Here is a 15344-nt window from a genome sequence, read left to right on the forward strand (position 1 = left end):
CCAGTCTTCCGATGTCACAATTTCAACTGCCACTTTCAAAAGGCGTTCCACTTCGGTTAATGTGAATTTCTTATTTTCTGCAGCAATGTGCCGTTTAACCTGAGTCCAGATCAGCTCTATTGCGTTGAAATGGCAATGGTAAGGAGGCAATCTGAGCACTTTATGCCCGTATTTTTTTGCTACTTCATTCACAATGTAAATTGGGTTCTTTGGCCTGTTTTGCAATACAAGTTCTAATAATTCTGCCCTTGTAAAATTACTGTCGAACTGCACCTTATGTTTCTGTAACCAGCTAACAATGTCATTTTTCCTCGTTGCCTTTGTGGGTGTTTTGTCTTGTATTACTGAATGATGAGGAGCGTTATCCATAACAATGATAGAGTTTTTTTGTTAAGTTCTGGAGCACGCAGTCTTCAAACCATTTCACAAAAGTATTGTGGTTCATCTCTTCATGGTAGTCGGAGGTTTTATTTGAACCGAATAGCAGCAGACAATTTGGAATGAAACCTTTTGAATTTCTGGCATGTGCTACAATATCCTTTTTCCTCTGCCGATTGGAACTACCATACATCCGCTGATGGTACCGTCTGTCCAGCCTTTTTTAAAACTGTGTCCTGCATTCACCCACATTTCATCAAGCCAAACGATATCATCAAAATTTGTCCCCACTAATTCCCTAACAAAGCGGCATCACCAGGCTGCAATATCTTGGCGTTCCATTAGTAACTTTCTGCCAGAGATGGATTTATAGCGGAATCCTAACATTTTCACGACTCGTAACAAAGACGATTTACTACCCTGAAACACGTCAGCCGCTGTGAGGGTAGCATGAAATTTTTTTGAGTGTTGGATACTCCTTCCTTGAATAAAATGCGTATATTTGACGACGAATGCCATCTTCCTGAAAAGAGTCAAGTTTTGTGACCCTCTTCTCTAGTCGCCTCTTTTTCCCAGGTGTATCCAATTTAGATGATTCACTTAAGCCTTCTTTCGTGAATATTTCCTTGCAGATTCTTATTACTGATCGTTTGCTAACTTGCAGAGCAGCTGCAGTTTGCTCCACCACCTTATCCAAAGGAACGAGAGGCCCTCCTGCATCTCTCTCTCTCTCTCTCTCTCTCTCTCTCTCTCTCTCTCTCTCTCTCTCTCTCTCTCTCTCAAAATACACCCTTAAGGAACACACGTATTCACGCACCTGACTGCGTATAACAACGCCACGTCCGCCACTGTTTGGAGGTTTCCGAGGAGTGTGCAGCCTCGGCCTCCCTCTCTTGCGACTGCTTTCATCAGATTGTGTTAGAGTATAATGACTTTTCTGGAGACTAGAAATCTACTCTGTAGGAATCAGCATGGGTTTCGAAAAAGACGGTCATGTGAAACCCAGCTCGCGCTATTCGTCCACGAGACTCAGAGGGCCATAGACACGGGTTCACAGGTAGATGCCGTGTTTCTTGACTTTCGCAAGGCGTTCGATACAGTTCCCCACAGTCGTTTAATGAACAAAGTAAGAGCATATGGACTATCAGACCAATTGTGTGATTGGATTGAGGAGTTCCTAGATAACAGGATGCAGCATGTCATTCTCAATGGAGAGAAGTCTTCCGAAGTAAGAGTGATTTCAGGTGTGCCGCAGGGGAGTGTCATAGGACCGTTGCTATTCACAGTATACATAAATGACCTGGTGGATGACATCGGAAGTTCACTGAGGCTTTTTGCAGATGATGCTGTGGTGTATCGAGAGGTTGTAACAATGGAAAATTGTACTGAAATGCAGGAGGATCTGCAGCGAATTGACGCATGGTGCAGGGAATGGCAATTGAATCTCAATGTAGACAAGTGTAATGTGCTGCGAATACACAGAAAGATAGATCCTTTATCATTTAGCTACAAAATAGCAGTTCAGCAACTGGAAGCAGTTAATACCGTAAATTATCTGGGAGTACGCATTAGGAGTGATTTAAAATGGAATGATCATATAATGTTGATCGTCGGTAAAGCAGATGCCAGACTGAGATTCATTGGAAGAATCCTAAGGAAATGCAATCCGAAAACAAAGGAAGTAGGTTACAGTACGCTTGTTCGCCCACTGCTTGAATACTGCTCAGCAGTGTAGGATCCGTACCAGATAGGGTTGATAGAAGATATAGAGAAGATCCAACAGAGAGCAGCGCATTTCGTTACAGGATCATTTAGTAATCGCGGAAGCATTACGGAGATGATAGATAAACTCCAATGGAAGACTCTGCAGGAGAGACGCTCAGTAGCTCGGTACGGGCTTTTGTCAAAGTTTCGAGAACATACCTTCACCGAAGAGTCAAGCAGTATATTGCTCCCTCCTACGTATATTTCGCGAGGAGACCACGAGGATAAAATCAGAGAGATTAGAGCCCACACAGAGGCATACCGACAATCCTTCTTTCCACGAACAATACGAGACTGGAATAGAAAGGAGAACCGATAGAGGTACTCAAGGTACCCTCCGCCACACACCGTCAGGTGGCTTGCGGAGTATGGATGTAGATGTAGATGTAGATGTAGACATCGTAAACATGCGAAGCTACAAGTCACTCAAATCTCTCACCTGCACGTCTACAACAGCTTGCTGAGGACTGGCTGGCACAATGCCTTAGTCAGCTCAGCAGAGTGAAGTGGCAACGCAGTGGCAGCCGACAGCGCCGGCTGCCATTGGTTTATTGGTGGCGGGAGCCCTGCAGCCCGTTGCCTGTCAAGTGACAACTACTTTAAATCAGACTATAGTCACAGTGCTGAATATCTTCTTGGAATGTGCTGCTAATAGGTCAGAACGTGTTAATAGCCCATGCAATTACAAGGTGTATGTGTTACAGTGGAAGTGGAGGATTAGGGAAGGTAAACATTCCCTAGTGGATGCACACCATCACTAAAATGATCAAGTGAGAGCGTACCATAAACTGAAAAAAAAACACATCCACAAGTGAAGGTGAACCATCACTGTACTCAGCTAGGGAAAGTGTACAGTAGCATATCATCCATTAGTGAAGGTGTACCATCGCTGCTCCCGAGTTATTAAGCATCCAACAATGCTACCATGCATCAGCATTAATGTAATTGTCATCAGCTCATTGTTGTTATGTTATACAGCAGTGCAGTTATGGTTGACAGTAGTGCAGTTATGGTTCACATCGGTGCAACTACGGTTCCATCAGTGAAGTTCTACGAACATTTTAGAGTGGAATGGGGAAAAAACCTCGGTTATAATTCTGTCCTCATGGGCAGAGAAAAGTACAAGTCACTTATCAGCAATGCTAAATCACTAAAATCTGGATGAAAGAGGGACGGCAATGACTAAAGAGTTTTAGAAGAGAGATGAAGTGCTGGAAGTGAATGGAGTAACCAAATTAATACAACTGAAGAAGGTAAGATTAAATACTATGTTCATGATGAACATTATGATATTCTGCATAATGTTCATGTAATGACTGCCCACGGTGGACAAAATTGAATGATGAAATCAAAAGTTCCGTAATATACCATACACAATATCCCAATTTATCTTAGTTTGTGTGAGCCTTTTTTACAAAAGCAGAAAGGTCAGAGAAAAGGAATAGTAGTGAAGCCAATGCTGTTCAAGGAGCTAAATTCCAGGTGTCAAGTTGATCTCATCGACTTCCAGTCGCAATCAGATGGAAATTACAAATTCGTAATGGTTTTTCAGGCTCACTTCACTAAATTTGTTCTTCTTAGACCTCTGAAGTCCAAACAGCTGAAAAGGTAAGGGCTAACATCACTGACATTTTTACATTGTTACGTGCTCCCTCAGTATTGCAGTCTGACAATGGTAGAGAGTTCGTTAACAAAATAATGAGCAGCTTAACTGAACTATGGTCCAATTTTAAAATTGTTCATGGTAAACTTAAACAATCAGAGCAAATCAAGACATAGAAAATATGCTAAGCACGTCGATGCAGGAGCAAAACACCATGGAATGGAGCCTTGCATTAAGATTTGTCCAGCTACTGAAGAATAGTGCTGTACATTTTGGAATTAAAAGATCTCCTTACGAAGCAATGTTCGGCTGCCCTCCTAAACATGCTGTGTTTTCAACAAGTTTACCTCCCGAAGCGTTGATGAAAGTTTCCCCCCCGAAGTGTTGATGAAAGTTTACCTCCTGAAGCATTGATGAAAGTTTACTCTGAGAATGACCTTGAAAATATAATTAATCGAGTGAGTACTAGCAATGACACAGGGACTGAAACATTGCAGAATAATGATCACAGTAAATCTCCTTTGCAAGAGGATAACATACAAACAGGAACAGAGGTTGAGAACAGAGAGGAAGAAAGAATCCCTGACAATAATTATTGATTTAGATGAGTCAGCCCATGCTATTAAAAAACACAGAACTGAAGTGTAAAAGTGCCTATAAGAACAAGTGCAAAAAATGCAGGAGTGTTCAGATCGCTGCTTTCCAACGGTGGGAAATGGCTGTACTGTGAGAGTTCCAGTTCCTGACTTTGATAGAGGAATAGGAGATGCTAGGTCTATCTTGGGAGTCATCCTTGAGACAACGGCTGGTTACTTGTACCGAATTGGGACGAGAGATGGTGTGCTGAGCCAACTATGGGCACAGTAATAAATTGTTTGTTTGTTAATAGTTATGGAAGGGACGATACGATATGCCACTGCGGCTACAACTACAGCGTTTTGTTTCAGGTCCCAGTTCAGTAATTGCCCTCTAAGAATAATCTCAGAGAAGGAAGTGCCAGCAGAGAAAACTGTTGCCATAAGGACAGTTGCAACATCTCAAGTCAGTGGACAGTGGCCATGCAACTGCCAGCAAAATTGTCAGACTCTGAGATGCTTTTGCAAAAACAAAAATGTGTTGGGGAACTCAGAGTGCCATGGTGCACGTCCTTCTGCCAATAAATGAATTTTGCATAATATGACTGTTTACAAACTACAAGTGATAAATGCAACTTTTGAAGTATGACTGTTGTGTTATTACAGCCATGGTTTACATTCCATACCTCTTGGCAGTGAAGATATACATTCACTAGTGGTAGTGCAGTATCCCTAGTCAATGTGAGCTGTTTGACATAACTGGAATCAGTAATCCACTTTCACTAAATGGGCCAGTGAAGGTGCACTATCACCAGTGATGGTATACATTCCCTGAAATTTCCACTATAACATATACGCCTGAGAAATCCAGGGAATTTTTTCATCTCAGAAAAAACAGGATTTTTTAGAATTCTATTTTGTTGTTCTAGTTTCCAGTTAAATTTTTGTAATTTTGAGTGGTAAGAACTGACACTCTGACAAAGAATTTTACTTTAGCCCACTACTGCAGAATGAAACTGCAGCAATAAAAGACAAATGAGAAAATAACACGAAAGTAAAACTTTAGTTGAAAAGGAAGCAAAACACGGTGCACAAAGAAGTGTCTGGTGACAGCAAAATGAGTCAGAGTGAGCAAAACTTTGGTAACAACAAACTATTTTCGATGCTGGGTCCACGAGAAATGTGACACACACTTGCCACAATCTGTCTTTCTTGTGGACTTCACTTTGATGCCACAAGAGCTACATTTCTAACATATCACAGGAAAATATTGCGAATGGTGGTTTAAGAAGCATTACTTTCAAAGTGAATTTCCTCTTACAGAGGATGAATTATGTTACGTGTAAGAATGTGCAATGAATTTTTTAAATAATAGAGCATTAGACTCTGAGAAGACCATCCATTCATGCCATTATTTAAAATTTTCCTGGCTCATTTTTGATGTTTCTTAAACGGTAACACGCACCAAGAGAGACCAAGCTTCAAGGTTAGATTTTTATATTTATTTTAGTTCTTTCACTGATTACAAGTTATGCGACAATGATGGATAAGAGTATAATCATCCATCATCATCATCATCATTTAAGACTGATAATGCCTTTCAGCATTCAGTCTGGACCATAGCCCCCCTTATACAGGTCCTCCATGATCCCCTATTCAGTGCTAACATTAGTGCCTCTTCTGATGTTAAACCTATTACTTCAAAATCATTCTTAACCGAATCCAGGTACCTTCTCCTCGGTCTGCCCTGACTCCTCCTACCCTCTACTGCTGAATCCATGAGTCTCTTGGGTAACCGTGCTTCTCCCATGTGTGTAACATGACCCCACCATCTAAGCCTGTTCGCCCTGACTGCTACATCTATAGAGTTCATTCCTAGTTTTTCTTTGATTTCCTCATTGTGGACACCCTCCTGCCATTGTTCCCATCTACTAGTACCTGCAATCATCCTAGCTACTTTCATATCCGTAACCTCAACCTTGTTGATAAGGTAACCTGAATCCACCCAGCTTTCGCTCCCATACAACAAAGTTGGTCGAAAGATTGAACGGTGCACAGATAACTTAGTCTTGGTACTGACTTCCTTCTTGCAGAAGAGAGTAGATCGTAGCTGAGCGCTCACTGCATTAGCTTTGCTACACCTCGCTTCCAGTTCTTTCACTATGTTGCCGTCCTGTGAGAATATGCATCCTAAGTACTTGAAACCGTCCACCTGTTCTAACTTTGTTCCTCCTATTTGGCACTCAATCCGTTTATATTTCTTTCCCACTGACATTACTTTCGTTTTGGAGATGCTAATCTTCATACCATAGTCCTTACATTTCTGATCTAGCTCTGAAATATTACTTTGCAAACTTTCAATCGAATCTGCCATCACAACTAAGTCATCTGCATATGCAAGACTGCTTATTTTGTGTTCACATATCTTAATCTCACCCAGCCAGTCTATTGTTTTCAACATATGATCCATAAATAATATGAACAACAGTGGAGACAGGTTGCAGCCTTGTCTTACCCCTGAAACTACTCTGAACCATGAGCTCAGTTCACCGTCAACTCTAACTGCTGCCTGACTACCCATGTAAAGACCTTTAATTGCTTGCAAAAGTTTGCCTCCTATTCCATAGTCTTGTAGAACAGACAATAACTTCCCCCTAGGAACCCGGTCATATACCTTTTCCAGATCTATAAAGCATAGATACAATTCCCTGTTCCACTCATAACACTTCTCCATTATTTGCCGTAAGCTAAAGATCTGGTCCTGACAACCTCTAAGGGGCCTAAACCCACACTGATTTTCATCCAATTGGTTGTCAACTAATACTCACAGTTTTCTTTCAACAATACCTGAGAAGATTTTACCCACAATGCTAATTAAAGAGATACCTCTGTAGTTGTTACAATCTTTTCTGTTTCCATGTTTAAAGATTGGTGTGATTACTGCTTTTGTCTAGTCTGATGGAACCTGTCCTGACTCCCAGGCCATTTCAATTATCCTGTGTAGCCATTTAAGACCTGACATTCCACGGTATTTGATGAGTTCCGACTTAATTTCATCCATCCCAGCCGCTTTATTGCACTGCAATCTATTGACCATTTTTTCCACTTCCTCAAATGTGATCCTATTTCCATCATCATTCCTGTCCCATTCTACCTCGAAATCTGAAACATTACTGATCGCATTTTCACCTACATTGAGCAACTCTTCAAAATATTCCCTCCATCTGCCCAAGGCATCCACAGGATTCACCAGCAGTTTTCCTGACCTGTCCAAAATACTTGTCATTTTCCTTCTTACCTCCCTTTCAAAGACTGCTAATTACACTCCAGAATGGTTTTCCAGCAGCTTGACCCATAGTCTCCAACCTGTTTCCAAAGTCTTCCCACGATTTCTTCTTGGATGCTGCAATTATCTGTTTGGCTTTGTTTCTGTCTTCAACATAACTTTCTCTGTCTACCTGGGTTCTGGTATGTAGCCATTTTTGATACGCCTTCTTTTTCCTTTTACAGGCTGCCTTGACTGTATCATTCCACCAAGCTGTTTGCTTCATCCTACTTTTACACACTACTGTTCCAAGACATTCTTTAGCCACTTCTAGTACTGTGTCCCTGTACCTTGTCCATTCCTTTTCCAATGACTGTAATTGACTACATTCAACTCACTGGTACCTTTCTGAGATCGCTGTTATGTACTTGTGCCTGATTTCCTTATCCTGAAGTTTCTCCACTCTTATCCTCCTACATATGGACCTGACCTCCTGCACTTTCGGCCTCACAATCCCAATTTCACTGCAGATTAAATAATGATCAGTGTCATCAAAGAATCCCCTGAATACACGTGTGTCCCTCACAGCCTTCCTGAATTCCTGATCTGTTATTATATAGTCAATGACAGATCTGGTTCCCCTGCCTTCCCAAGTATACCGGTGAATGTTCTTATGTTTAAAAAAGGAGTTTGTGATTACTAAGCCCATACTGGCACAGAAATCCAAGAGTTGTTTCCCGTTCCTGTTGGCTTCCATATCCTCTCCAAATTTACCCATAACCTTTTCATACCCTTCTGTTAGATTTCCAATCCTGGCATTAAAATCACCCATGAGCAGAATACTGTCCTTGTCCTTTACTCTAACAACTACATCACTGAGTGCGTCATAAAAACTATCCATCTTATCTTGAGCTGTCCCTTCACAATGCGAATATACTGACACAATCCTAATTTTCTTGCTAGACACTGTCAAATCTATCCACACCAGTCGTTCGTTTACATACCTTATTGCAACTACGCTAGGTTCCATTTCTTTCCTGATGTAAAGCCCTACACCCCATTGTGCTATTCCTGCTTTGACTCCTGACAGGTAGACCTTGTATTCTCCCACTTCCTCTTCTTTCTCACCCCTTACCCGAATGTCACTAACAGCTAAAACGTCCAGCCCCATCTTATCCATTAAAAATTGTGAGGGTTTTCAGAAATTTCACAAGTAATTGGCTTTTCTATGGAAAAGTCAAAGTGCTTGACGGAACATATATTCAGACAGGCAATACACGAAATTTTTGGCGCACAGTAGCAAAATTTGTAATCATGTGTGTCAAAAATAATTCAGCTGCTGCAATTTAAACTGTGCTCTTAGAATCCTGCCTATCCACATCCTCAGAAAAAAAAGGCAGGAAAAATTTTTTGACGACCAATGATATATGTGAAAGCTTAACTTCTCCTGTAGTTGTATAATGTATAGGTACATTAATTTAAACCATAAACTTCCCCTGTTTGTGTGTTCACACTTCTTAACAATGATGTTTCTGTTGGCGGACTACATCTAGTCCCCTATGCTTTGATCTCTGCTGTCATTGGCTAGTGAGATCACATGATATTTACATGATCAGCTGACAAAAGTGTATCGAAATCTCTATTTCAGTGCTTTGGAAGCTACTGTTCTATATTTGATGGAACTCATGTTTATACTTTTGTAATACGGAAATACGCATTGTAAATGTTGCTGTGCATCAAAGGTGCTTTTTTGCTGGATTTAGTTTCCTAAAGTGTCGAGAAGTTCTGTGCCAGTGTTTAAAACCATTCAAAGGGTTGATAAGTTTCACAGCTCCAAACAAAGTACATTGTCACTTAACACAGAAAAACTTACTTTCACCAGGGTATAGTGTATTTTCACTTGGAAAAAAAAAAATGTATCTCCACCCAAGAAAAAGGGTATTTTCAACTGGGAAATCGGGGAAAAAAGGGAATTTTTTTCTTTTCTGCATATTACACACTGTTTCAGACAGTCACTTGCTGTGAGAACGTAGCCTCATGAATTAGTGATAAAAGGGACTTAAACCACTCCTCAATTAGTGGTGGTGGTGGTGGTGGTGGTGGTGGTGGTGGTGGTTCAAGCTTGTGGGCTATATGTTTCTGTATCTTTTCTTACGATATGTGGCAGTCTCTTTGAAAGGAGGTCATTAGTACCTAGATCTAACAATTTCAGGTGAAATTTTTGGAGTCCACAAATATTTTGGAAGGTGTCTGTCAGCATTGCTGCTTTTTGGGAGAGGCTTTTATTTCGTAATAAGTGTTGTTATTTGAAGAATGGATATTCAGTTGGTTCTGTTAAAATAGATGATATTAACATATGTTCACTTTTGATTTTACCTACCTATTCTTTACCTCTTCCTTAGAAACAGGATGACCTGTGCGTTATCTCGTGCAGTTACATTTGTCTTCAGCTAGAGAGACTGTGATTGAAATGTAATCAAAGAAAGTGGAAAACCCTTGAGTACACTCAGTTTCAACCCCATCTGGAATTCTATCAAGCTTTGATACAGTATCAGCCCACTCCCCTCTAAATTGGTTTTCAGCAAGGGGTGCATTTTCAGTGATCAGTTGTGGGTATGGAATAATCCCCTATTATTGATATAGGTGGAAACATAGAATACAAGATTTTGGCATTCAGCAAGATGTCAGTATGATGAGTATTAACTGTTGAGTGTATTAAACATTGTTTTCATTAGGATGCTGCCTCTCCATTGAACAGTGCTCAGAAACTACTTTCTTTAGTTTGTAAGCTCGTGGTGTGAAATGGTTTTCCACCTGACTTCCCTGTTGCAAATATAAGTTTTATTATTGGAAACTGTATCAAGTGTGTGTAATGTAAATACCAGAAATGACTACTTACATTTGACTAACAATAGGTGTGTTTCACAGGGTGAAGCTATTCCTATCCTGGGCTCTTTCCTACGCAAAAACCAAAGAGCATTGAAACTAAGTACGTTGACTCTGCTGGATGTTCTAGTTCGAAACTATAGCAATGCTTTGAATAGTGAATTGTTGGACAAGGTAATAATAATTTTATGATCGATACCATTGTTACATAAGAATAGATTTTAATTACTGTTTCTTTTTCAGGTGATCGTTGAATTGTCTCCCTTGCTGAGTGAAGCTGACCTGCATATTGCTCAGCTTACTTTGACACTTCTCACTTCCATAGCTGAACTTCATCCAGCTGCTCTCACCAGAGTGTCTGATGCTATTTTACCTGAAATCCTTACTTTAGTCAAATCTCCACTTCTGCAAGGTTAGATGCTGTCTGATAAAGTACAAGTACACCAATATGTGTGTACGCATGTTTATTTTAGTATACTTTGTAATGCATTTAAGTGGTATTTCAGAATATTAACATTTCTTTTGTAGCTGCTGCTTTTTGGTATCTTTATCCATACTGTCTCTCTGTGTCATTGTTTCTGGATTTCTGACATTACTTTCTCTTCCTCTTGCGCGCGCTCACATCTTTTATTGTAGTGCCATTTCCCTGTGTATGACAACTTTCCTAAAAGTTGACAGGTTTCTCTCTGCTACTTAGCTCATTACAAGTGCCATATGTAACCCATAACTTGTTTGAACAGTGTCTGTGGTTTCCTATTGTTATGACAGTCACTCTCTCAGCTGTTGGGCAACTCTACGGTAGTGACTTGTGATGTACTAGCTTGCTTACTGATCTGAAATAAGCCTGAATATATGGAAGGGATTCAATAGTGACTTTACTGCATGCCTATGCCACTCGTAACTGACTCTCCTCAACTTACCAGCCACTGGTGGATGATTGTTATGGTCTTGTAGAATAAGGAATAACAACAGCCATACATTTTACAGCCTCTGACCAGCCACAATCCCACATCCACTTCAATGATGGATCATCTAAAAGATTGTCTCCTAGTAGCAATATTATGAACAGGAAGTTGCTACTCACCATATAGCAGAGACGCTGAGTTGCAGATAGGCACAACAAAAAGACTCTCACAATTAAAGCTTTTGACCATTAAGGCTTTCATCAGCAAGACACACACACACACACACACACACACACACACACACACACACACACACACACAAAGTGCAGTCTCAGGAAACTGAAACCACACAGTGAGCAGCAGCACCAGTGCATGATGGGAGTGGCAATTGAGTGGGGGTAAGGAGGAGGCTGGAGCGGGAAAGGGGAGGGATAGTATGGTGGGGGTGGTGGACAGTGAAGTGCTGCAGATCAGATAGAGGGCAGGGGAGAGGTGGGGAGGGAGGGGGGGCAGCAGTAATGGAAAAGGAGAGAAGTAAAGACTGGGTGTGATGGTGGAATGACAGCTGTGTAGTGCTGGAATGGGAACAGGGAAGGGACTGGATGGGTGAGGACAGTGACTAACGAAGGTTGAGGCCAGGAGGGTTATGGGATCATAGGATGTATTGCAGGGAAATTTCCCACCTGTGCAATTCAGAAATGTTGGTGTTGGTGGGAAGGATCCATATGGCACAGGCTGTGAAGCAGTCATTTAAATGAAGGATGTCATGTTCGGCAGCACACTCAGCAACAGGGTGGTCCACTTATTTCTTGGCCGCAGTTTGTCGATGGCCGTTCATGCGGATAGACAGCTTGTTGGTTGTCATGCCTACGCAGAATGTAGCACAGTGGTTGCAGCTGTCAGGACTGGAGGAGGTGGCGGTGAGAGGATATATGGAACAGGTCTTGCATCTAGGTCTATTACAGGGGTATGAGCTATGAGGTGAGGGGTTGGGAGTAGGAGTTGTGCAAGGATGGACAAGTATATTGTGTAGGTTTGGTGGATAGTGGAATACCATTGTGCGAGGAGTGGGAAGGATAGTGGGCAGGACATTTCTCATTTCAGGACACAATGAGAGGTAGTTGAAACCCTGGTGGAGAATGTAAATCTGTTGCTGCAGTCCTGAGTGGTACTGAGCTATGAGGGGAATGCTCCTCTGTTGCTGGACGGTGGGACTTTGGGAGGTGGTGGGAGACTGGAAAGATAAGGTGCAGGATATTTGTTTCTGAACAAGGTTGTGAGGATAATTATGGTCAGTGAAGGCTTAAGTGACACCCTTGGTATATTTCGAGAGGGATAGCTTGTCACTGCAGATGCGACGACCATGGGTGGCTTGGCTGTACTGAAGGGGCTGCTTGGTATGGAATGCGTAGCAGTTGTTGAAGTGGAGGTATTGCTGGTGGTTAGTATGTTTGATATGAGCGGAGGTACTGATGTTGACGTCCACCTCAAAAATGGCTACATCTAGGAAAGTGGCTTGTTGGGTTTGAATAGGATCATGTGAAGCAAATGGGGGAGCAGTTGTTGAGGTTCTGGAGGAATGTGGATAGGATGTCCTCACCTTCGATTCAGATAGCGAAGGTGTCATCAATGAATCTGAACCAGGTGAGGGGTTTAGGATTCTAGGTTTTTTGGAAGGATTCCTGTAGATGGCCCGTGAATAGATTGGCATAGGATGGTGCCATGTGGGTGCCCATGGCTGTACCCCAGATTTGTTTGTAGGTGATACTTTCAAAGGAGAACTAATTGTGGGTGAGGATATAGTTGGTCATAGCAACTAGGAATGAGGGTGCTGGTTTGGGATCCGTCGGGTGTTGGGAAAGGTAGTGTTCAATAACGATAAGGCCATGGGCTTTAGGAATGTTAGTGTAGAGGGAGGTGGCATCAATAGTGACGAACAGGTCACCGTGTGGTAAAGGGACAGGAACTGTGGAAAGTCGGTGGAGGAAATGGTTGGTATCTTTTATATAGGAGGGGAGGTTTTGGGTAATAGGTTGAAGGTGCTGGTCTGTGAGTGCAGAGGTTCTCTCAATGGCGGCACAGTAACCGGCCACAATGGTGCGTCCTGGGTGGTTAGATTTATTGACTTATGAGGCATGTAGAAGGTGGTAGTCCGAGTGAGTAGAGAGATGGACTCGGGGGAGAGGTTTTGGGATGGACCTAAGGATTTGAGTAGTGACGGGAGATCATGCTGGACTTCTGGAATGGGGTCGCTGTGGCAATGTTTGTAGGTGGAAGTATCTGACAGCTGGTGGAGTCCTTCCGCCAGTTAATCCTTTCGGTTCAAAAGAACAGTGTTTGGGATTTTGTCCGCAGGTAGGATTATAAGGCCAAGATCAGTTTTTAGATGGTGGACTGCAGTTCTTCATGTGGATGTAAGTTCATTTGCATGTTGTGGGATTTGGGGTCTCACCATTTGCTCCAGTTTCAAATTCAGTCATGCTGGACGTGTTAAAGACCTTCTCTCCTTGCTTTGGTCCCTACAATGGAAACACTTTTTCGCCACCAACCCTACCTATCGGACTCAACCGAAGACCAATATTGAATCTTGCCTAACTCAGTTCACTCTTCCATCCAACTGTAATCCACCACCACTGCCCCCAAATCTCCACCTGTTAACTTTGCAGAATTTCTTGACCTCGAACCTTGCATCACCATCATTCTCCAAATCCCTCAACATGCAAACCAACTTTACATCCACAGAAAGAACTGCAGTCCACCATCTAAAAACTGATCCCGACCTTATAATCCTACCTGTGAACAAAGGTTTGTACAATGGCTTATATAAAAACAATCTCCTGTGCCTTATCTTTCCAGTCTCCTACCACATTCCAAGGTCTGTGCTATTGACTGACTACATCACATCCTATGCTTGGAATGTCAGCTGCCGTTGGCTGGTGAGATCACATGACATGAGCTATGATTGGCCAAAAAAATCCATTGCTATCCTAATTTCAATGCTTTGGAAACTAATGTGTTGTTTGGTGGAATCTGTATTCATACTTTCACAACACAAAAAATGCATTATACACGTTGCTGTATATCAAAGACCTTTCCAAAATGCAAGAATATATATGCTTTTTTTTTTTCCCCCGCTGGGTTTCATTTCCTAAAGTGCCATTACATTCTCTGCCCTGAGGGAAAGTATACTGTCACCTGACACAAGATACAGTCTGTAGACATAAGTTTGCTGAAAAGTTAAAGTACATTGGCGAATGAATAATCATTAATTCTCAGCATTTTCACACGAGCTGTAAGCAGACAACTAACAGTGAAGGAATACAGCTCCTTAAATCTTATTTCTTTCCACCTCACTGATTTTGACATATTTACTGTGGTGTAAAAATGTCTGGTAGTTTCATCTGCTACAGATTTCAGCAGGTGTTCTGTTACAAATCTTGGGAAAATTCTTGAATCTTGAACTAATTCACACTTGTCTGCTGAAGCTGAACCCCCAAACGTGTCCACAAGTGGATGAAAATCACTTCTTCTGGCATAATGTGTTGCTCAAGTATGCAGTTTTCCACCCATCAGTCTGATATGACTTTCAGATGCTTCAGATTCAGAAACATTTTCATCGCTTGCAGAAGCAGGCAGATGGGTACACAGCTAAGGACTGTTACCTTGAGATTCTGTTGAAGATTTATCACTGTCATTACAATTGAAAAATTCAGTCTCAGTGTCACTTCCAGTGAGAATCTGAGTTCTTCTTTGTAGGACGTGACAGTGTACCATATTCTTTGCAAAAATCAATCTGTCACTAGCCAGTAACTAAAAATAGAGATGAAAAACAACAAACAGGCACAGGAAGTCTAATTGACATGCTGGATGTTGTGCAGCTTGACACGGAAATATGGCTCTCTGCGTCTGAACATTTGCAATGTGAACTAACATGAGCAGCTGTGTGTTTCAACTTGTATAGAGCACAC

The 15344-nt window shown here is 41.7% G+C and overlaps 1 protein-coding gene across 1 annotated transcript in view; it reads left to right on the forward strand.

Annotated features, from left to right (window-relative positions):
- Nucleotides 1-15344, forward strand: part of LOC126161521 (cullin-associated NEDD8-dissociated protein 1) — a 172888-nt gene that overhangs the window by 86371 nt on the left and 71173 nt on the right. The window contains exons 13-14 of the mRNA XM_049917431.1: nt 10514-10645; nt 10715-10883. Of these exons, the coding sequence (XP_049773388.1) occupies nt 10514-10645; nt 10715-10883 (301 nt within the window). The remainder of the gene's footprint in view (nt 1-10513; nt 10646-10714; nt 10884-15344) is intronic.

The sequence above is a fragment of the Schistocerca cancellata genome, chromosome 2, assembly GCF_023864275.1.
Source record: "Schistocerca cancellata isolate TAMUIC-IGC-003103 chromosome 2, iqSchCanc2.1, whole genome shotgun sequence".
Classification (NCBI taxonomy): domain Eukaryota; kingdom Metazoa; phylum Arthropoda; class Insecta; order Orthoptera; family Acrididae; genus Schistocerca; species Schistocerca cancellata.